We start from the raw sequence: 21,735 nt of genomic DNA, 5'->3' as shown, positions 1-21,735 counted from the left end.
TTCTCCTTGACCAGGGAACTCTGGAATTTGGCCACAATGTTCCTAGGAGTTTCTCTTTTTGGATCTCTTTCAGGAGGTGATTGGTGGATTCCTTTAATATTTATTTTGCCCTCTGCTTCTAGAATATCAGGGCAGTTTTCCTTGATAATTTCATGAAAGATGATATCTAGGCTCTTTTTCTGATCCTGGCTTTCAGGTAGTCCCATAATTTTTAAATTGTCTCTCCTGGATCTATTCTCCAGGTCAGTTGTTTTTCCAATGAGATATTTCACATTATCTTCCATTTTTTCATTCTTTTGGGGTTTTTTTGTGATTTCTTGGTTTCTCATAAAGTCATTAGCCTCCATCTGTCCCATTCTAATTTTGAAAGAACTATTTTCTTCAGTGAGCTTTTGAACCTCCTTTTCCATTTGGCTAATTCTGCTTTTGAAAGCATTCTTCTCCTCATTGGCTTTTTGAACCTCTTTTGCCAATTGAGTTAGCCTATTTTTCAAGGTGTTATTTTCTTCAGCATTTTTTTGTGTCATGCTTTTCTTTCATCTCTCTCATTTCTCTTCCCAGTTTTTCCTCCACCTCTCTTACTTGATTTTCAAAATCCTTTTTGAGCTCTTCCATGACCTGAGCCCACTGAATATTTATTTTGGATGTTTGGGATATAGAAGCCTTGACTTCTGTGTCTTTCCCTGATGGTAAGCATTGTTCTTCCTCATTTGAAAGGAAGGGAGAAGATATCTGTTCACCAAGAAAGTAACCTTCTGTGGTCTTATTTTCTTTTCCCCCTTTTCTGGGCATTTTCCCAACCAGTTACTTGACTTCTGAGTGTCCTCTCCACACCCACCTGGCCTCCAGATCCTCCCAGCCAGGGCTTGGGGTCTGAGATTCAAATGCTGCTTTCCAGCCTCAGGGCTTTGGGGAGGGGCGGGGCTGCTATTCAGTGTGAGATTAAGTTCAGGTGCTCAGGTGGGGGCAGGGCTGCCTCATAAGCTCAGTTCCCTCAGGGGGTTTACACAGAGACCTTCAACAATGGAGCCAAGCTCCTGCTTGCTTTGGGAGCCCCTGTCTGCTGATGCCTCCACTGCTGCCTCCCAAGGGGGCCTGAGTTATGGGGACACCCCACTCCCCTCTCAGGGAGCTGAGAAGACCCTCTCACTGACCTTTGGCATCTGTGGGTGGAGGGACCTGTGCAGTTGCTGGAGATTCTGTCCCTGAAGCCTGCTCGGATCTGCTCCCCTCAGAGCCCGTGGCCAAGGCAGGGCTGGGCTCTGCTCTAGGTCTGGGGCGTGACGGATCTTTCTTGTCAGTTTTTCAGGTCTCTCTGGAACAGAAATCTCCTCTGCTCCATTGTTCTGTGACTTCTGCTGCTCCAGAATTTGTTGGGAGTTCTTCTTTACAGGTATTTTATGGGCTGTGGGTTCGGAGCTAGCATATGTGTATCTTTCTACTCTGCCATCTTGGCTCCTCCCCCCTCCCCATCTTTTTTCTAAGAGAACTATAGCAGGAAAAGTCTGCCAGCTTGGAAGAAAGAGTTCTCTTATCCTCCTATGAACACAGAAAGCACCGCCCCCTCCAGTTAAATATTCCCCATCAGGACAGAAGGTGAATGAGTCTTCAATCACCCTCAACCCTAGGACCAGCAGAGACTGGAGCAAAGACTAAGAACCACATGAAACCAACAGAAAACAGGTCAGGCAGGAACAAGGAAAGGACAGCAACAGAAGATGTTGGCCATCCTCCAGACATGTACCCCATGGGTCCCTGTGTGAGGACCCCTCAATGTGTGTGATCTGGATGCAGGTGTTTCTAAGTGGGACCTAATCATACAATCATGCCCAGAAGTTTGCCTCTCTATGTATATTCTCTGATATATGCTTTCTTCCTGTTGATGATGCGTACATCTGCGGGAAAGTGCACCCCAGGTTTATGGGGAAAATGTTCTGTTGTTAACTTTTCTCATTATGCTAAATGTCTTTGTTTTGAATTAATTGTATACTCTGGCTGGTTTGAGAAAAAAATGAACCCATTTGGTGGGAGCCTCACGTGCTGTGATTTTGAATAGAACTCAAGAAGAGCCCTGAACATTGTAGCCTTGACTGAGGGACTCTCTCTGTGAGTTAGGCAAGTCAGGTCTAATACCAAACACCAAGGGGCAAGAACGAGCATGGGGGAACTGAGGCAATGAGGAAAGGGGCCAAGCAGGCAAACTGCTGAAATCCTGAGTATTCTGGTCTTTAAACTGGGTAGCAGCACAAAGAGGAAAGGAGGTCAACAATAGTGCTGGAAAGACTCTCTCCAGTCCTTCCTCCATTCTAGCATGAAGGCAAGTAGTACAAGCATTATTATTCTTATTTTTAGTGATCTAACTATTATTGTTAGTCATAATATCTCACATTTCCAGTTCACAAAGAGCTTTCCTCCTAAGAACCCTGTAGGTATTTAGTTCAAAGTTCATTATCCTCATCATGCTGTCAATATTAGAAAAACAACATTGATATCAGCCTAAATCTTCTGGGAACTGAATTAAAAAATCCCACATTGCAGATTGTTTTCACACCCGTTGAGGATGTTATTTGGGCACATCTCCTGAATGCTTACAAATCAACTCACATTTAGCAGTATAAATAACCAGGCCCAACTCGTGACTCCAGCGACCCAAGTGTGAGTTATTGGCTTATTATAGATCCAAGCATCTGGAGACAGATTTCTTCAGCAAATCAGATACATGGCCCTGATCTTTTTAAAAAAAAGGAAGAGAAAGAGATTATTGAGTTTATCTCTAAGACATAGCTGTTAAACTAAAAGGAGGAAAAATAAGGAAAGAAAATCAAATTTTCTCTCACAGACCATTCTGGAATCTTGGGGGAATGAATATTTGGCAGTACAAAAGTTTTTTGAGGTATATATAAAGTAACTGACATTTATTTATCACTTTAGAGAAATGCAAAACACTTTATATATAAACCATTTCAAGTGAGTCTCACAACAACTCTGTGAGGCATGATTATCCCCATTTTACAGATGAAGAAGGAAGTAATGATTGGTTTTTGCACTCCATACAGCTTGAGAAGGTCATTGAAAAAATAAATATTTATGGGAACACTTTTTGCTTTGGAAAAGAACTGGAAACAAAGTAGACGCCCTTCAATTGAGCAGTAGCTGAACAAACTCCTGACAAACTCTGGTGGAGCATGACTGTACTACAAGAAATAATGAATACTGATAAGCATCAGAAGAGTTACATGAACCGATGCAGAGTGAAGTAAGCAGAGACAGGAAAACAATATATGCAATGACTGTGTTCAGTTGTTTTTCAGTCATGACCCCATTTGAGGTTTTCTTGTCAAAGATACTGGAGTGGTTTCCCATTTTTTTTTCTCTAACTCATTTTGTAGATGAGGAAACTGAGGCAAACAGGATTAAGTGACTTGCCCAGGATCACACAGCTAGTAAGTGCCTGAGGCCAGATTTGAACTCAGGAAGATGAGTCTTTCTGACTCTTGGCCTGGCACTCTATCCATTTCACCATCCCACATGCACAATGACTATAACAGTATAAATGGAAAGACATACCACAAAACAATCAAAAGTGAATGTTGCAAAAATTACAAAGAACGATCATGGCCCCAAAAAAGTGCTAAAAGAAGATACTTCCTCTTGCCTCTTTACAGAGTGTGGAATGCTTCATATGTTTTTTAGATTTCATCATTATATTTGTTGTTCTTGCTGATTTTCCTCCTATTATAAATGTGTATATATGTATACGTACGTATGCATGTATGTATATGTGTGCATATATACTTTGTTCTATGGGATAGCTATCTAAGAAGGGAAAGGGAAAAATAGGGTGCAAAATTTAGACAACGTAAAAAGAAAGGATATCAACAAAAATTTATTTTAAAAAACCCAATCTTGCTATGCAGAATGACCACTGGATTTGGTGTCAAAAGACCTGTCTGAACCTTGGCTCTGCCAACTACTATGTCTGCAACTCTGTGCAAGTCATTTCATTTGTTAGGACCTCACTTTCCTCACTCACGTTTGTGTGTGTGTGTGTGTGTGTGTGTGTGTGTGTGTGTGTGTGTGTGTGTGTGTATAAAATACTTAAACTACCTGCCTCACAGAGTTGTCATTAGGAAAGTGTTTGTAACCCTTACAACATTATAGACAACGGATTCCTCTATCATTATTGTTATCTATCACTAATCATTAACATGAATAGATCTAGTTATTAAAAGAATGTCATTATTGTGCTTGTGGTTGTGGCTGTTGTTAGGCTTGTGATTTCACTGGTATAGGGAGCTCCTGGTAAGAAATTTCTTCTACCAAAACAGGATGGCGCCTTCTCTACAACTGAAGAATCCTAGAGAGTTCCCTGGGGCCTTAAGAGGTTTAATGGTTTGCCCAAGTCGCACTGCCAGCATGTGCCAGAGCCAGGACTTGAACTCGAGTCTTTAGAGGATCATAGTATCATAGATTTAGAACTGGAAGGAGCCTCAGAGATCTTTGAGTTTAAGTCCTTCATTTTGCAGATAGGGAAACTGAGTCATGGGGCGATTAAGTGATTTGCCCAGGGTCACAGAACTGTTAAATGTCTGAGGATGGATATGAATCTGGGTTTTCCTAACTTTAAGGCAAGATTTCCTTTCACTATGTCACAGCGCTTTATCCTCAGCATCATCACCGTCATCATAAGTATCCGAGAAACAGAAGGTATATAGCAGATGGAATTATCACTCACTGGTCCTAAGACACCAGGACAGAGGCATGAGTAATGCTGGCAGTCTGGGCTTTCTGAGGTTTAACAAGAAATGTAACCATTTGTCACTATGGACACAGGCTGGAAAACCAACCTCATGTGTGGCATAACAGCACAGCGTTTTCTTGTTACACAGTCAGGTCTGGGGCTCTCAGGGCTTGTCTAAGGGCAGAGCTGCCAACCAGCTTGTTTGGGGCTGGCATGGCTGGCATGTGACTTGCCTGTCCCACTGTTTATCCCAGAAGCCAAGGTGGCTTTTATTGTTGAATGTTGTGCTGTGGCTGTGTGGGGCTCTTGTAGTTTTGATTTTGGTAATCCTATGTGAGGGTGGGAGGGAAGCTCTCCTACAGCCTAAATTGTGCCCCTGTGCCCAGATACAGGTCCATTAGGCTGCCTCTCACCTGGTAATGTAATCAACCACCTGACAGATCCCAGAACCAGGCCTGGTTCCTCTACCCCAGGTCAAATTGTAGAGTTAAGCTGGGTATAGAACAGCCTGGCTCTCATTTATTTCTAACTGTTTCTCTCCTTGATTTTTCTGAAGGAGAAAAAAGAGAAAAGAAAAAAAAAGCCTCTGCTATATTGCTCCCCCTTTCTACAGTGAAAGGGCTGCTACAGGTCAAAGCCATAACCCCATTCCATCATGCTCCCTCTTGACCCTGGTGTTTTATGACGAGATTTTTGTGTAGCACATGTATGTTTTATTATTCAAAATTACCTCAAGGAATCCTGATTCAAGGGAAGACAGGGTGAGATTAAAGCATCTACTTTTTAGAATCAGAGCTGGAAAGGCTGTTAGAATTAAGTTCAAGCCCCTGCTTTTTTATAGAAGGGGAAAACTGAGGCCTAGAGAGGACAAGTGGCTTGCCCCTGGTCACTTGGAGAGAGCTAGGACAAGAAACCAGGATTTCTAGCTCCAAATCCCATACACTGCATATATGAGCTGTTAGTGGAAAGGAAAGATGCTTCCCTAACTGATTTGTAAAGGTGATTTCTCACCTTGTTTTCCCAAAGTCCAGATGGGACTCCAGATCAGGAGGGGGCACCCCAAAAGTAGTTTTCAGTATCAATCACAGGATTTAGTTAAAAGGAATCTTGGAGATCATCAAATCTAATCCTCTCACTTTACAAATATAGGCAGAACAAGGTTGGAGGGTGGTTACTGGTCTTTGACAAGTGGATTTCTAACCCCCTACACTGACAAGGAAACTGAGGGCCCAGAGTGGGGTATGAGCCAGGCCATGGTCACATAGGTAGAAAGTAGCAGAAACAGCACCAGAATCAGATGCTTTTTTTCTAACATCACAGAACCAGGCTCAAAGGGCTGGGACACTGCATGCACTCCTTGTTCTTTTAAGGGGGCCTATCTGCTTTGGATCTAAGCACAAAGTCCAGAATGGGTTCAAACCCATCCAGATCCTAACCTCTAAAGCAAAAACTCCTTTTTTTTTTCATATTCTCCGATTCATTAAATCTGCACTCTAGGACCATAGGTTCAAATTTTTAGAGATAGATTTTAATATATCTAGACCCCTTTCCCCTCCCCACAAAATGAGGAGTAAAAACTATAGACCAGGTATGTGGAAGGTACTATCTACACTCAAATACCAATGAACTCAAAACATTCTGAGCCCTATCAGAGAATTTAAAGAGGATTCAGCAACATAACTTACAAATACTATCATATTCTTTCAAGAGGATGATGCTCAGAATGTAAAGTACTATGTGGATTGTTGATTGAATATTTTGCACTTCAATTCTGCTTTAAAGTAACATGTCACATCCTCCAGTCAATAAACCCCAATGGCTTCTAATCCCTCCAGGACAAATTTAAATCCTCTATTCAGCATTCAAAACCCTTCATCATGTGACCCTCTCCTACCTTTCCAGTCTCCTTATACCTTACTTCCCCAGGAACTCTGTGATCCAAAGACACTGGCCTTGCTGTTCCTCAGTTAGACCGTCTATCTCCTGAGCATGCTCATGTTCCTTGGTTGTCTCGCATGCCTGGATTTCTCTCACTCTTCATCTCTGCCTCCTAGTCTCCCAGGCTTCCTTTTAGGCTCAGCTAAAACCTGCAAAAAGCCTTTTCTGATCCTGTTTAAAGCCAGGGGCTTCATTCTATCGCGTATCTCTGCTTTATCCTGTGTATGTCTTGTTTGTATGTAGTTCTTTGCATATGGTTTCCTCCATTGTAGAAACAAGTGCTTAATAAGTGCTTATTGCCTGACTAGGACTGACTGCGCTCAGCAAACAACTCCTGATCCATATCTTCTGTTAGAAGGGCCAGGATTCGGCCCATATCTTGGTAGCCATCTTCTTCAAGACATTGGAATGGTAGTCGGGGGCTTCTCCCTGGGCAACTTTAACCAAAAGCACTACAAAGGTCATATTCAAGCATGGATATGTCCATTCTGTGGTCCTTGTTCATCTAGAATCAGGAAAGAAGAAACAGAAAAGGCAGCCTCAAACCCAGGTTCAGACTTTCCTAAGTAGGACTTGTGCTTTGGGAAGAACCATCCCTTCCTGACCCCTCTTAGGAAGTAGCTCAAAAAGGTGTGGATACAATTTTCAGCTGGAAGAAAAGGAAACAAGCACTCTTTTTTAAACTTCCAAGGAGACCTCAACTCTCCTGGGTCAACAGGCAACCAGGGAACTCTCATGTGCAAGGCCTTCATCATTGGGTCAAATATAGACAGCAAAAGACCCCAAAGCTCCCATGTGATTGACTAAGAGCACATAAGACAGCTCTTCCCACATTCCTAGAGATGGCCCCTAGAGGGCTCTTTTGTTGTTCAGTGTTTTCAGTCATGTCCAGCTCTCTGTGACCCATTTGGGGTTTTCTTGGCAAAGATACTAGAGTAGTTTGCCATTTCCTTCTCCAGCTCATTTTACAGATGAGGAAACTGAGGCAAACAGAGTTGTGACTCCCCCAGGGTCACACAGCTAGCAAGTATCTGAGGCGATCTGAGCTCAGGAAGTTGAGCCTTCCAGACACCAGGCCCTGCCCTCTGTCTATTTACCACACCACCTGACTGCTCAACTTTGTTGAGAAGCCCAGTCCTTTCTCCATCCTGAGGTGAAAAGGAAGGGGAAGTCAATGAGTAGGGCTCTAATGATTGCCCTTTATGTCAACTATCCCAGTGGGGCTTCCTTCTTAATCCCTTGATTTTCAGTACCCAGTTCCTGGCCTGAACTGTGGCTACTGGATAGCTACAGATTAATTATGCTTAATCAGCCTTCTCCATCGCTCTATCTGGCCACAAGGGGGAGCCCCAGCATTAGACACTGATGACAGGCCGCCTGGTCCCACCAGCTTGCAGCTGTCAAGGGTTCATGTTTTTCTACAAATCTTCCCTCTGTTGGAAGCCCCCTTCAGTTAATTGTCCCCGAAAAGTGAAAAAACTCAAAAGTACGGATGAAGCAATATGAGATTCTAGAATTAGTATTGGAAGGCACTTTGTTCGCCCTCTAGTCCAAACCTTCCTTTTACAGATTGGGAACCAGACAGACTTCCCAAGGTTACACACGCAGGGAGTAGCAAAGCTAGGCTTCAGACCCACGTGTTCTAACTCCAAACCTAGAGCTTTCTCTCCTCCCCCAGAATCCCCAGGGTGGCCTGCCTCTTTAGTAGGAATCTGTAGTCAAAGGTAGCATGGAACAAACCCTGAATTTGAAGCCAGAAGACCTGGATTCAGGTCCTGCCACTTAACAGCTGTAGGAGCTTAAGCAAGTCTCTTCCCTTTCTCTAGCCTCAGTCTTCCTATCTGTAAAATGAAGGTGTTGGTCTAGAACTGATTCAATTCAGTGTTGGCTTAGATGCCACTGGGGATTCTTTCAACTCTGAGATGCTTCCATTCAAACCATTTCTGCATGAATTGACAGTGGAATTCAGTGCCACAGGAAAAAGAGCCTGGAGGCAGAGAGAGATGACCTTAGAATTAGCCTTCAAATGAGATGGTCCAGGCTCCGCCATTCACTGCCCCATCCATGTGACCAATGGCAAATCACTTTACCTCTCTGGGCTCATTGATAAAGTGAGCAGGTTGGACTACATAATTTCAAAGTCTGCTTCCAGCTCTACAATTCTGTCATCCCTCCAAGAGCCTCTTTCAATGCCAAGGTCCTATGATTCTGCTATAGAAAATGAGGGCCACCTATCATGCCTTTCTTCCTGAGAGCTTAAAAACAGTGGAGACCCTGGGGTTTCCTACATCATTCCCAAAGTAAGGGCTAATGTGGGTCTAGGATTATCTCTCAAACTCCTGCTCAGAGAGTATATTATTAAAGTGCAAACCTATTACCACTCTTAAAAAAAAACAGAGCTTGTGCCCACTGGAGAGGGGGTCAGAGCTAGCATTTTCATCTGTTAAGGCAGTGCATTCTTATTGAAGCCATGAGTTCAAGGACAGAAAACTACTGCTTCTCTCCTCATACCCAGAAGAGGCATTTTTGAGGGTGGTGAGTAGAAGAGAGAAATGACAAATCTTGCATCTTTACAACAGGAAAAATAATATAGTGAGCAGTCATCCCCCTAATAATGATAACTTTCTTTGCTCGTGTGCTTTTTAACGAGAGTGTCCTTTAACATTCTTTAGCATGGTACAGTGGAAAGTTCACTAAATTTGGAGTCGGTAGACCTGGCTTTGAATGCCTACTACTTCTCTGTACCTCAGTTTCCTCATCAGTGATGAGAAAGGACTTGGTGACTGCTCATGTCCTCAGCTCCAAAGCTATAACGTCACAATAACTCTGAGTTTAATTATAGTATTCTCATCTCCGTTTTCCAGAAAAGGAAACTGAGGCTTAGAGAGATAGGAATAAGGACTTAATCTGTGATTTCATTATTGCAGAGAAATCCTCCAGGCGAGGGATCCCCTCTTCTCATGACAGTGGACACTTTGCTTGGCAACATATAGTCTTAGAGTCACCGCGAATGCTGAGAAGATAAACAGCTTAAGTGTCCAGGGGCACACGGACAGTAGGGGCAAAGACAGGATCTGAACCCAGAACTTCCTGGCAAGCTCTATCCACTACACCATGGTTTGTCTTAGTAAAATTATCTGTGACTGAGGAAAACAACTGCAGTCTTCTCTCTTTTTCAGAACAATGCTAGAATTATTTTAACTCAGTCCATGTAATAGTGTTTAAAAATAAGGCAAGATAGACTCATTTGGCAGCATGCACAAGATAGCTGGCATTTCTAAGTACTTTAAAGTTTACAAAGCCCTTTCCTTACAATAATTTTGAGAAGGAGGTGATACATGTGTCATTTTCCTCATTTTGCAATAAGGAAGGTGACAGAGAGGAGTGATTTGATCAAGAATACCCAGCTAGTGCCTAGCACGGCAGGAGAGCAGAACCCAAGTTTCTGACTCCCAGTTGAGGGCCTTTTTCACTATGCCACGTCAGTGGAGGTGAGGGACATGAAAGAATTATAGAAAAAAGGAAACAGAACTTAGTCTGCGCCAGATGACGAGCAGGATGAATAGGATGAAAGTTCATATTGTCTTCAAATGTATATATCAGAGTTGTAATTATGAATCTTTGTTAGTGATGAAAACTAATTGGCAGCAGCACAAATGCCAATGAATCAGACTCTAGCTCTCCTAGAGAACCGAATAATTGCTGGAGACTCTTGTTTTGGATGCTCCTCACCTTGGTGACACATGATCTTTTAAACTCATAGAAAGCCCTGTGAAGGCAAATGAGCTCATTTGCGTGGAGTGCTTGGAACACCTCTGAAGGAAGGCCTGCATAGCTCAAAGGTAGGACTATTAGCTGCATCGTTATTATGACAAGAATTTCCCCACTGATGATGGTGTGGGAACGTTGCCATAGAAACAAAATGTTATTAGTAACTCATCCTTTTAAGGTTACTGGGGGGCTGGCATCTCCTAACCAGCTTCCATTCTGAGTCTTCTTAATCATGGGCTCCTGTTTAAGACATGGGCAACAACTAGGTACAATAATACCCTTTGGCATGTGCTCCTTCCTTTCTTCCTTCCTTCTTTCCTTCCTACCTTCCTTCCTTTGTCCCTTTCTCTTTCCTTTCTTCCCTTCCTCCCTCCTTCCTTTCTTCTTTCTTTCTTTCCTATCTTCTTTCCTTCTTTCCTTTCTTTCTTCACTTCCTCCCTACTTCCATTTTTTTCCTTGTATCTTTCCTTGCTTCCTTCTATCTTTCCTCCTAGTTTTCCTGCCTTCTTTTCTCTTCCTTCCTCTTATCCTTCCATCTTCTTTCTTTCCTTCCTTTCTTCCTCCCTCCCTTCCTTCTTCTTTTCTCTCTAGCCTTTCTTTCTATTTTCTTTCCTACCTTTTTCCTTCCATCTTTCCTTTTTCCTTCCTTCCTTTCTTCCTTCAAACAAGCATTAATTTCCTGCCATATGTAGCAAACTATGCTCAGGGCTGGAAGATATATAGATGTAAAGAAACCCTAGTTCCTGCCTTCAGGTAACTTCTAATAACAGAAGGAGTACAATATAGTGAAAAGAGCACTGTATTCAGTCATAAGACATAGGTTTAAAACATAAATCTGCTCTTTTCTACCATGAGAACAATGACCATGAAGGCAGCTGAAGCAGGTGCTATGGAACCCTTAGAGCTTGGTCAGACATTTGAAGACACCAACGTCATCCAATGCATCCTGGGTCATCGCCTGACTTTTGTCATGCCACTGCATTTTGATGACTCAGGAAGAGAGAAAGAGGCTTTATCCAGCTCTGCCTCATTTAAATCCAATTCACGTACAAGTCAAGACATCACCCATGATGTCATTGGTCCCCTTCAAAAACAAAAGACAAAAACTATGTAACTTCGTGCCTATTATTCTCTTGGTTTCAGTCTCTTTATCTGTAAAATTAGAGGGTTGGATTAGATGACCCTAAGGACTATGGACTCTATAATAACTAGCTCACGCTTCCGTAGCACATTACGGTTTATTTTCCTTACAACCCTGCTGTCAGGTACGTAGCACAAATATTATCTCCTTCCTCTAGATGAGAAAACTGAGGATCAGAAAGACTTTTAAGTGATTTGTCCAAGGCTGCACTGCTAATAAGTATTAGAACTGGTATTTTCCACTACTATGATGTATTCTGGTCTAAAGGGCGAGAGATAAAATGTCCAGGGATAGATAAAACAAATTGTCATGACAAGTGCCTAAAGAGAAATACAGTCATAAGAGATCAGATGAGGAAAATTACTTCAGCCAAGCTGGTCTATTCACCATTTTCTGAACATGCCCCATATTTTCTATTTTCATACCCTATTCATCTTTGTGTGTCCCCCATAGCCTAGAACATTGTACTGTAGTAGGAGCTTAATAAATGTTCATTAAAATTAATTTGGTAGGGACTTCCTCCCACTTATTTCTATTTCTGTTCAAATATCTCCCCAGTTCCATTATATTTATTCATTTATTCAGTAAATATTTACTGAGTACCTCCCATGGGCTTGTCCATGTGTTAGATGTTAAAAAGGCTACAGAGATAATTTAGATATAGCCTCTTCCCTTAAAAAGCTTAGAGTCCAATAGGGAATACAAAGCATATGTAAGGAAGTGTTACATAAGGCAAAACAATATGACAAATGATGTAGAAGCAAAGGTCTAGGGAGATTGGAATGAAGATTACTTCTTATTGGAGCTATCAGAGAAGTTTCATAAAGAAGGTAATATTTGAATTGGACCTTGGAACCATGAGTAGGAATTGGGCCTGTGGACTATTTAAGAGGAAGAGCACCCAAGGGGAAAGTAAAGTATGGGGTATTTTCAGAGTCTAACACTGGCTTAAAGGGTCATGTGCATGCTATTCTTGGGGTAACTGATTACTCAATGCCCTGAGCTGGTGTGGCAGGCAGAACACAGTTGCAAGAAAGGGAGAAAAAGATCTGCTCTCTTTGGTCTTGTTGGTGTCTTGTGACTTCTAGCTTTGAGAGAGTTGTTCCATTCAAACCTCCCTTCAGGTTGGAGGGAGGTCTCTGGAAAGAAGTAGACATCTAGAACTTGGATCATGTCACAATTCCCAGCTTGTTACATTAGAGACTTCAGAGAATTTCCCTTAGGTTGAGATGTGGGACTCTCTCGGTTGAGTTGGATTATCTCACTCCCAAAGGGAGATCTCGTTTACTCTGTGTATTATATGTATACTTTCTACCACTTCTGTTTTGCTTTTGACTTGAGTTAATGGGTTTCCTTATTGCTTGCTACGTGTGTTCATTGTGAAAATGGCATTTGGAAAATCAAGGAAGGAGAATAAAGTCTTGGATTTACTGAGGTCCTTCCTTCCCCATTAATGACTAGCAGTGAGGAATTTAGCTTGAACCTTAAAATTTCATTCTTAAACTAATAATATTTAAGGGAGCACATAGATAGAATTCTAGTCCAGTGCCCCCTCACTCTGAGCAGAGTGGCCAGCCTCTGGCCCCAACCCCCTGCTTCTCTCCTGACAGAAATAGTCTTCCTTGGAGAAGAGTGGCCAGAGGAGATGCCAGAGATATCTATTCTCGCCTCCCTGTGATAAACATTAAGACAACCACTTAACAAGAGAAAGGCAAAAAGACCAATGTGAGTATAAGGTATACCAAGGGAAGAGAGGGAGAGATTAGTCTAGAAAGGTAGGTGGTGACCAAATTGTAGTGGGCCTTAAATACCAGCCTGACTGATTAGTACTTAATTAGGGAGACAATGGGGAGCCATTGCAGGCTTCTTAGTAGGAGGCGATATGATCAGACCTGTGTTTTAGGAAGATAGATGTGTCTGATATATAAAATGGACTTTCAAAAGGAAAAAGACTAGAGGTATAAAGATCATAGAAAAACAGATTTAGAGCTATTAAGAGTTACTAAAGGTCATGTCATCTAATCCCTACTGTTATACAGATGAGGAAACTGGAATCCACAGTTGCTGAATGATTTGCCTGGGGTCTTACAGGCAGAAAGGGATAGGGGTAACTCAAAGGTCCCTTCTAGGTCCTCTGATTCCAAGTTCAACATTATTTCTGCTGCACAAAATGACTCCAAGTGACTATAATATTCTAGATAAGAAGTAACACCTGAACTCTCCCCTATGGGAAGAAAGAAGAGAATGAGAATTGGGAAAGATGGCAAGGTAGATTAGGTGAGAAGTTCACCTAAGTCAGGGCTTCTTAAACTGTGGGTCTCAAAAGCTCTGAAAGCTAAACAGCTTCCTTTTTTAAATGAATTTATTCTTGCTAGGTGGCATGGTGGATAGAGTGCCAGGCCTGAAGTCAGAAAGCCTCAACTTCCTAAGTTCAAATCTGGCCTAAGATGCTTACAAGTGGTGTGACCCTGGGCAAGTCACTTAACTCTGTTTACCTCAGTTTTCTCATCTGGATAAAGAAATGGTAAATCATTCCAATATCTCTACCAACAAAACCCCAAATGAGGTCATAAAAAGTCAGACAGGACTGAAATTCTTGCTAACCAAGTTTACTGAGGAATAAGAGTCACCACTGCCTACTCCTCTACATTCAATGACTTGGGACATATCCTTAATTGTTCCACCATCATTATGGCTCCAAGGTAATGGGAAGAGGACTAGATTTGGAGTCAGAGGATCTAGTCCTGAAACCCATCTCTTATTCTTACTTGGGTAAAATCACTTCTCTCTATCCCTCAGGTTTCTTAACTATAAAATGAAGGAGTAGGATTAGATGGCCTCTTAGGTTCCTTCTAGCTATAAAATCCTGTGATTTCATCTAGAATGAAAGTTGAGGGGAAAAAGAGTTAAGTAAAGGACCTTGATAAAATCCACGTTTAGAGCAGAGTCCCATGGATTTCCAAGAAGTCTGCAGATTTCAGGAAGTTCATCAGGAAAGGAAGTGACATTTTGATTTCAATATAGTGGTTGCATTAATAATCTTGTACAGATTCTTTTATCCATTTAAAAATATGATTCTAAGACAGAGTTTCTTGTCCAAGTCAAAAGGTCCCTTGACACAACCATGAAAAAGAACTTCTAATTTAGAATGGAAGGAGGAAAAGCAGCCAGAAAAAAAAAAAGAAACAAAGAAGCCAGCCATCCCCTGAGATGAAAAAGCTCCTGGAGATGGGAAGAGCATGAAGGAGGGGGGTAACATCAGATGCTGCAGAGAGATGAAGGAGGTAGAGGACGGGAACACTGCAATATCAGAACTCTCCCTCTCTTCCCCTATAACTCTTCGACCCATGGCTCTGCACGAGGGTCTTAAACAGGAGCAGAACATAAAAACCTTAGTATGCTGTGCCCCTACAACCAGGATCTTGCCTCTATCCTCCTTGAGAACACAGCTTTTCTCCTTTTCTTTTCTTTTCTTCTTTTTTTTTTTTTTTTTTTTTTGCCTTTCTTTGTATTCTCAGCATTTATCACAGCACCTGGCACATAGTAGGTACTCAATCAATACTTGTTGACTGACTTCAAATCTATTATTAGTTTCATAGGATTTAGAGGTGGGGGAGAACATAGAGATCATCTAGGCTGGGCCCCTCATTTTATAGATCAGAGAGATGACAGGACCAAGACTAGAACTCAGATCTTCTGACTTGAAATTTAATATCCTTGCCACCACACTGTAAATCATGTATTTTGTCTAAAGTCGTTCAGAATGTCAGAATCCAAAGTTGAGTTCCTCTTGGACAGTTATTGTAGGGACAGCTATGCAGCACAGTGGATAAAGCATCAGACCTGGAGTCAGGAAGATCCAACTACATGAGTTCAAATATGACCTCAGATATTAGCTGTGTGACCCTGGGCAAATCACTTAACCCAGTTTGCCTCAATTTCCTCATCTATAAAATGAGCTGGAGAAAGATATGGCAAACGACTTCCATGTCTTTGTCAAGGAAACCCAAAATGGGATCACAAAGAGTCTGAAGTGACTGAACAACAACACTGCAAACCTTAAAATGGTATATAATTGATAGCTATTATTGTTATTTTCATTATTATTCATTTGCCCTTCATAGTTCCCCTTGGTTTCATTCTCTGCTGCTGTCCTTATTTAACAGCTTATGGATGAAATTTTAGCTCTGAAACTGAGCCAACATATATGTTTTTCATCCACTAAATACAATGGGAAACATTGTTACCCAAGTTGTTATACCTTCGATTAAGCTGTATGGATTAGTATATTCAGCCTGACATTAGGCAAAACTGGTTTTGAATTCTGCTTCTGACACTTTCTGTCTGTGTAACCATGGGCAAGTCACTTAACCTAACTGCACCAGTTTCCTCCTTTGTAAAACAGGGATAAAAATACCTGTCATACCCACCTCACCGGGTTGTTGTGTGTCTCAAGAGAGAAAATGTATATGAAGTGCTTTGCAAAATCTAACACACTATATAAATGCCAGTTTTTATTCTTTCTCTGGGACTCTATTTATGAACAAAGCTTCCATTTTCTGTGAACTGAAGTTAAAAGGTGATAGCATAACAGAAGGAGTGCTCATCTGGGACTGAAGAAATCTGGCTTTAGGCCCTAGCTCTGCCACTGCCTTGATATATGATCTTGGACAAATCTCTTCCCCACCCACCGCCAATCCCAGCCTCAGTTTCTTCCTCTGTAAAATAAAGTTTTTGAATTCAATCATTTCTTTGGTCCCTCCCAGGTCTAACATTCCTCATTCCTAGATCTTTTCTAGTTCTAATGTTTTATGTTCTATGTTCTAAGGTCTCTCTTAGTGGAGGGATAGCATGGAATCATGAATAGAAGAATGTCTTGGAGTTAAGAAGACCTGGTTCAAATCTTGCCTCTTGCACTTACTAGCTGTGTGACTGTGAGCAAATCACTTAACCCCGAGTCTCAGTTTCCTCATCTGTGAGAATGAGATCAGACCAGATGTTCTCTAAGGTCTCTCACAGTTCTAAAAATTATAATTCTGTTATCTACTGTAACAGTAAAATCCTAACTATCTAGATTGTTATTAGTAAAGAAAGCTTTGTGAATAGAGCCTGTGGGACACAGAGTCATTAACATTTTCATTTTATTTATAATACAGAAGAAAAGAAAGGGGGGAATGATACTGTCCCATTTCAGACAGATCAAACTTCAGTTTAGTCATGTAAACTGAACTTTTTTTTAAAAAGGAAACAAAACAATCTGTATGTTAGGAACATCACAATAGACTTAATGGCTGTGGATGAATATTTGTACCAGGCTGCAATTTATATAATACATCAAAATCCCTTATCATTGGCTCTCAGATAGCAGAAGGACTATCATTAAAAAGAGGCATTTGATTCATTCTCTTTGGCCCCAGGTGGAAATTTTAGGGTAAAAGGAGAGAAAGTTATTGGAGGGCAAATTTGGGTTTAAAATAAAAAAGAACTTTCTAGCATTCAGAATTGTCCAGTGGTGAAATGGGTTACTTTGAGAGATAGTGAGTTTCCTGTCAGCAAAGGTGTTCAAGTGAGAGCTGGATGACCACTCAAAGAAGATGCTAAGACAGAGTTTATAAAGCTTCAGGTAAGGAACTGAATTAGATAGCTTCCACTGTCCCTTCCTTCCCTGAGATTCTAGGATTTAGTCTGCCTCCTATGGTTCTCAATGCTACAGCTTTGGAAGGTTGACTACCATCATTCTGAGATACCTAGGGAGCTGATTTGACTTTTGAATTGTTTCATCACCAGATTTGTTTGTTTTTGAGATGCTGGTTGGAAAGGGTGGTCATTAAGGCATTCTTTCATTTTCTATCTGTTGCTTCTAGACGGCCTCAGTCCAAGTCAATCCCATATGGTAGACCATATGGTGTGGGCTCTCAGCAGCTGATATGGTGACTCAAGTGGCTGATCATTCCTCACCTCATCAGTTTGAATCCACCACAGTTCATCTCGGGTAGGAGAAGGATGCTGATCATTTTAATTAGGCTAACGAGGGCCAAGGGAACAGGTTTGCATTTTAAGTTTGTTGAATCTTTCCCTTAAAGTTTTGGAACTCAGAATGGGTCTTCATCCAAGCATAAATTCCCTATTCATATTCAACTCTACATAAATATTTAAGGAAGCATATTTCACATGTTCCTGATTCATTCAGTATCCCCTCAATCAATATTATTATTGGTAATAAAAACTGTGGTTTCTTCAAGGTCCTTTTCCCCTATTGGTTGGGGAAGGGGGAGAGAAGGAGATCATTATTCAAAGATGTGTTTCCAAACAGAACCAACCATCCAAGGTTCAAAAATGTCAAGATTCTTTTCCCATTAGAGAATAAATTAAGGGAAAGTCCTTGGGATGAGCTCTAACAAAGAGTAGAGCAGAAATTCATATGTTGATAAATGTGAGGCCTCCTTGAGGATAGAGACATTAATTTACTTAAATATGCCTTTGTTCCAGCACCCATAATAGGCTCTGGGCACATTATGCCTTAAATAAATGTTTTTTGAGGGGATGGATAAATGGTGGAGGACAACACAGGTCCTCACATTCTTTAGAGGGTATTTAGAGTACATTCTTTAGAAGACTCAGTCATTTTAGTTACCTGGAATTCAGGTAAGAGTGTCTGGGTAGACAAGTACTCTTCCACTGGACTACATTTCCCAGAAGGATTTGGGGGTAACAAGGGCTGGGTCCTGAAAACTTTTTCTCAGGGGCCCATGAAGCGGAGTACACACTCTTTACCCTAACCATTTAGGAGATGTAGTTCCGAGACAGAGTACCTACACTCACAGGTGTCTGCTAATGGGTTTTGTACAGCAGGAAGACACACTGGTCCCTTACCTATAAGGTATTCCTAAGGGGGAAAAAAGATAAAAATCCACTGATTTGGGGGTTCTCCGGTTGGGGTGTGTGTGTGTGTGTGTGTGTGTGTGTGTGTGTGTGTGTGTGTGTGTGTCTGTCTGTCTGTCTGTCTGTTTTGGTGGGATAAGAAATCTCAGTTCCACTGAAGTGAGATTCAGGAATGAATGGGAGATTGAAATCAACATGCCTCTCTCCCTGTTGCTAAGCTCAGACACAGACGCTGCCCAGACCTGGAAGGACTGGGGACCACTGAAGTGGGCTTGGATCTTCCTCCTGTATAAAATATGCAGCCAAGCACAGAATATAGGTATGATGTAATTAGTCCAGACAAGAAGTAGATCAGCTCCAAGCTCTTTTCGGCTGAGGGCTGAGGAGAGGCTTTATAGACCAGAGAGCTCCCCTGAGTAGGCATTGGGGTCTTCCTCGGAGCGCGTCACCACTTTGAACTGCCGGCGAAGGAAGCCTCCGTACCTCTTCTGATTGTCCCACTTGAGCTTGGGACGGATCCTTCGCATGAAGCCTCCATAGCGCTTATGCAGGTCTTCCTGCTCCTGGCCGTCCCCGGCCACCTCGAAGCTCCTCTTGGGATACTTGCGCAGGAAGCCCCCGTAGCGTTTCATCTCATCCTTTGGGCTTGCTGCTGAAGCGGTGGCCCCGTCCTCGCTAGGGTAGCCCAGCTCCCCGGTCTCCAAGGCTCTGTGGTACTGCTGCGAATCTTCCATCATCTCGGACACAGCCCGTTCACCGAGCTTGGGGAGGAGTCCCACGTACTTGTGGCTCGGGCCCCTGCCGTAGGCGTTCTCCTGCATCAGGACATTGGCGAACTTCTCCACGGTCTTGGTGAGTCCTGGGTACGGCTTAGCCTGCTCACCATAGAGCTCTTCAGAGGCCTCGGACATGCCTCCAAGCTCTCCTTTCCCACGAAGACCCAGCATAAAAGGAGTGAATAGAGAAAGGAAGTTCTTACACTTCTCCCATTCCGTGTTAGACATCATGATGGTCTGACACTCCAGGAAACACATCTGCAGCACATCAAGCAAGAAGATAACAGTCAGTCAAAAGACCATTTATTAAGCACCTACTAAGCACTGGAGATACAAAAAAAGGTGGGGAGAGCCCTTGTCCTCAAGGAGCCCAGTCTAATGGGAAGATAACATGCAAATAACTCCATACAAACAAGATATGTGTACACACATACACATGCATATGATAAAGGAGATAATCTCAGAGGGAAGACTCAAATGCTAGCTCTCAGCTCTCCTATAAGATCATCATGTTGACAGATGGAAAGGACCTTTGTAATCATCTTAACATATGCCATACTATTGAGGAGTGAGCCAAGACAAAATTGGTAAACTCAAGTTATGGTAGGTCTAGAAGCAGAAAAGGAGTCAGGGATGGAAAATTAGTTTCTTGCTTAATCTCTTGAAAGGAAGACCTTTGCTGTCAGAAGTAGACTAAGATTTCTATGGCATTTTCTAGAAGACCCTGACAGTCTATGTCCTAAAGTCCTGTTCACGTCAAATATACTAATTGCATGATTCTCTAGTAAACCTATGGAAAGTCATCTGGGTGGTACAGGAGGAACTGAGTTCCAATCTGGCCTCAGACACTAGGTGTGTGACCCTGAGCAAGTCACTTAACTCTAACTGCCTCATTCCCTCCCCCTCAAAAAGGAAAGCAATCTGGTTACTTGAGAGTCAGGTCTTCTTCCTCAGAGCAGTTCAATTATCTATGTCCCAGGCAATACCTAGAATAGCAATGGCATACTCAAGACCTACCAGTGGGTTGATGGGCTTGTCCAAGTTTTGAGTTTGCACAGCACACATGGAGCACTGAACTGGGCAATCGGCAGAGACTGAGGGAAATGTGCCAAGGCAAAGAATCAGAATCAAGACCTGCCACTCCATTCTGTTCTTGAAACACCTCCTACATAGGGAGAAGGAGAAACATTGGGACTGGAGACAAGGTCATCAGATGCACCAAAAGCTATTCTCTGGTCTGTGGAAAATTGGAACAATGCCCAGGACTTCGTTGTGTTGTTTTGGTTCTTGCCTCCCTTCACCTATATCCAGTCTGCCAGCAAATCCTGCCTTTTCTTCTTTGGTAACCTCTCTGGGACTCACCTTTCTTCTTCATTCCCATGGGTCCCACTCTAGAATCATTGAAATTTAGAATGTCAGAACTAGAAGGGAATTTTGAATATAGACTGTTAAGTCTGGGAGGGGCTTTATAATACAAAACATGACTTTTCAGAGCAAAAAGGAATCTAGTCTGATTCTTTCATTTTACAGATGGGGAAACTGAGCCTGAGAGAGTGAGTGACTTGCCCAAGATTAAACCACACATGATTCAATGGAAAGAGTCATGGCCTAGAAGTCAGTAGTATTGGGCTCTAGATTCTGCTTTGTCACTTACTCTCTGCATGACCTTAGGCAAGTCACTTCCTCTCTGTGCCTCAGTTTTTTTCTTCTATAAAATTAAGGTATTCAGTTAAATGATTTCTATGGTACCTTCAAGTTTCAATGGTCAATGATCCCATGGTTGCACCTCAAAGACTGTAACCTCACTTTAAACCATGAACTGAGTCCCAGTTCTGAGCTTGGATCATTTTTTAGCAGGTGGGTATGGGGTTTTTTCCATTGACAACTCAGAATTCTGGGCAACACTTGCTACTTCAAATTCATTTCAAGATAAATCAAGGAAAAGGGAAGGGAGAGAAGGAAGGAAGAAGTAAAAGAAAATAGAAAGTATAGGAGAAAGAAGGGGAGGAAAGATAAACAGGAAAGGAGAGAGGGAAAGGAGAGAAGGGAGGAGAGAAGCTAGGAAGGGAGGGGAGGAAAGAAGAGAGAAGGAAAAGAGAAGTGAAAGAAGGGGAGAGAGAAAAAAAAAAAAGGAATAAAGGAGGTAAACTGAAACTCAGCCAGAGAGTGGGGAGAAAGACCGGGAAGAAAGAATAGGAGAAAGAGAGCAGACAGGACTGAAGACGAAAGGTGTTTTTCTGATATGTTTACACATTTTCATTTGATGAAATACTGAGTTATAGTTACTGTGGTACCACTGAAGGGTTCAAGTAACAGAATCACTGAGTTTCACTTCCTTCTGGCCTTGAATTAATGGAATTCAGAGTCAGCACAGTTATTTCAGGGCAGACAGTTAAGAGGAAAGGGAAAATGGATATTTCATTCTGGGAGGAGAGGGTTGATAGATCACATAAGGTCTAGTTACTAGCCACCCTCAATCCATAGGC

At 42.1% G+C, this 21,735-nt stretch overlaps 1 protein-coding gene across 12 annotated transcripts in view; it reads right to left on the bottom strand.

Moving 5' to 3' along the window:
• Positions 1-16,715: 16,715 nt before the first annotated feature.
• Positions 16,716-21,735, bottom strand: part of PDYN (prodynorphin) — a 106,794-nt gene continuing 101,774 nt past the window's right edge. For all 12 annotated transcript variants that reach the window (XM_072632405.1, XM_072632406.1, XM_072632407.1 and 9 more), the window contains 2 exons: positions 20,267-20,414; positions 16,716-19,507 (listed from right to left, as the gene is read on the bottom strand). In XM_072632405.1, the coding sequence (XP_072488506.1) occupies positions 18,866-19,507; positions 20,267-20,395 (771 nt within the window). In that variant the 5' untranslated portion in view covers positions 20,396-20,414 and the 3' untranslated portion in view covers positions 16,716-18,865. The remainder of the gene's footprint in view (positions 19,508-20,266; positions 20,415-21,735) is intronic.

The sequence above is a fragment of the Notamacropus eugenii genome, chromosome 1 (genome assembly GCF_028372415.1).
Source record: "Notamacropus eugenii isolate mMacEug1 chromosome 1, mMacEug1.pri_v2, whole genome shotgun sequence".
Taxonomy (NCBI): Eukaryota; Metazoa; Chordata; class Mammalia; order Diprotodontia; family Macropodidae; genus Notamacropus; species Notamacropus eugenii.
Note: the sequence above shows the minus strand (reverse complement) of the source record. Positions and strands in the feature narration are given on the sequence as shown.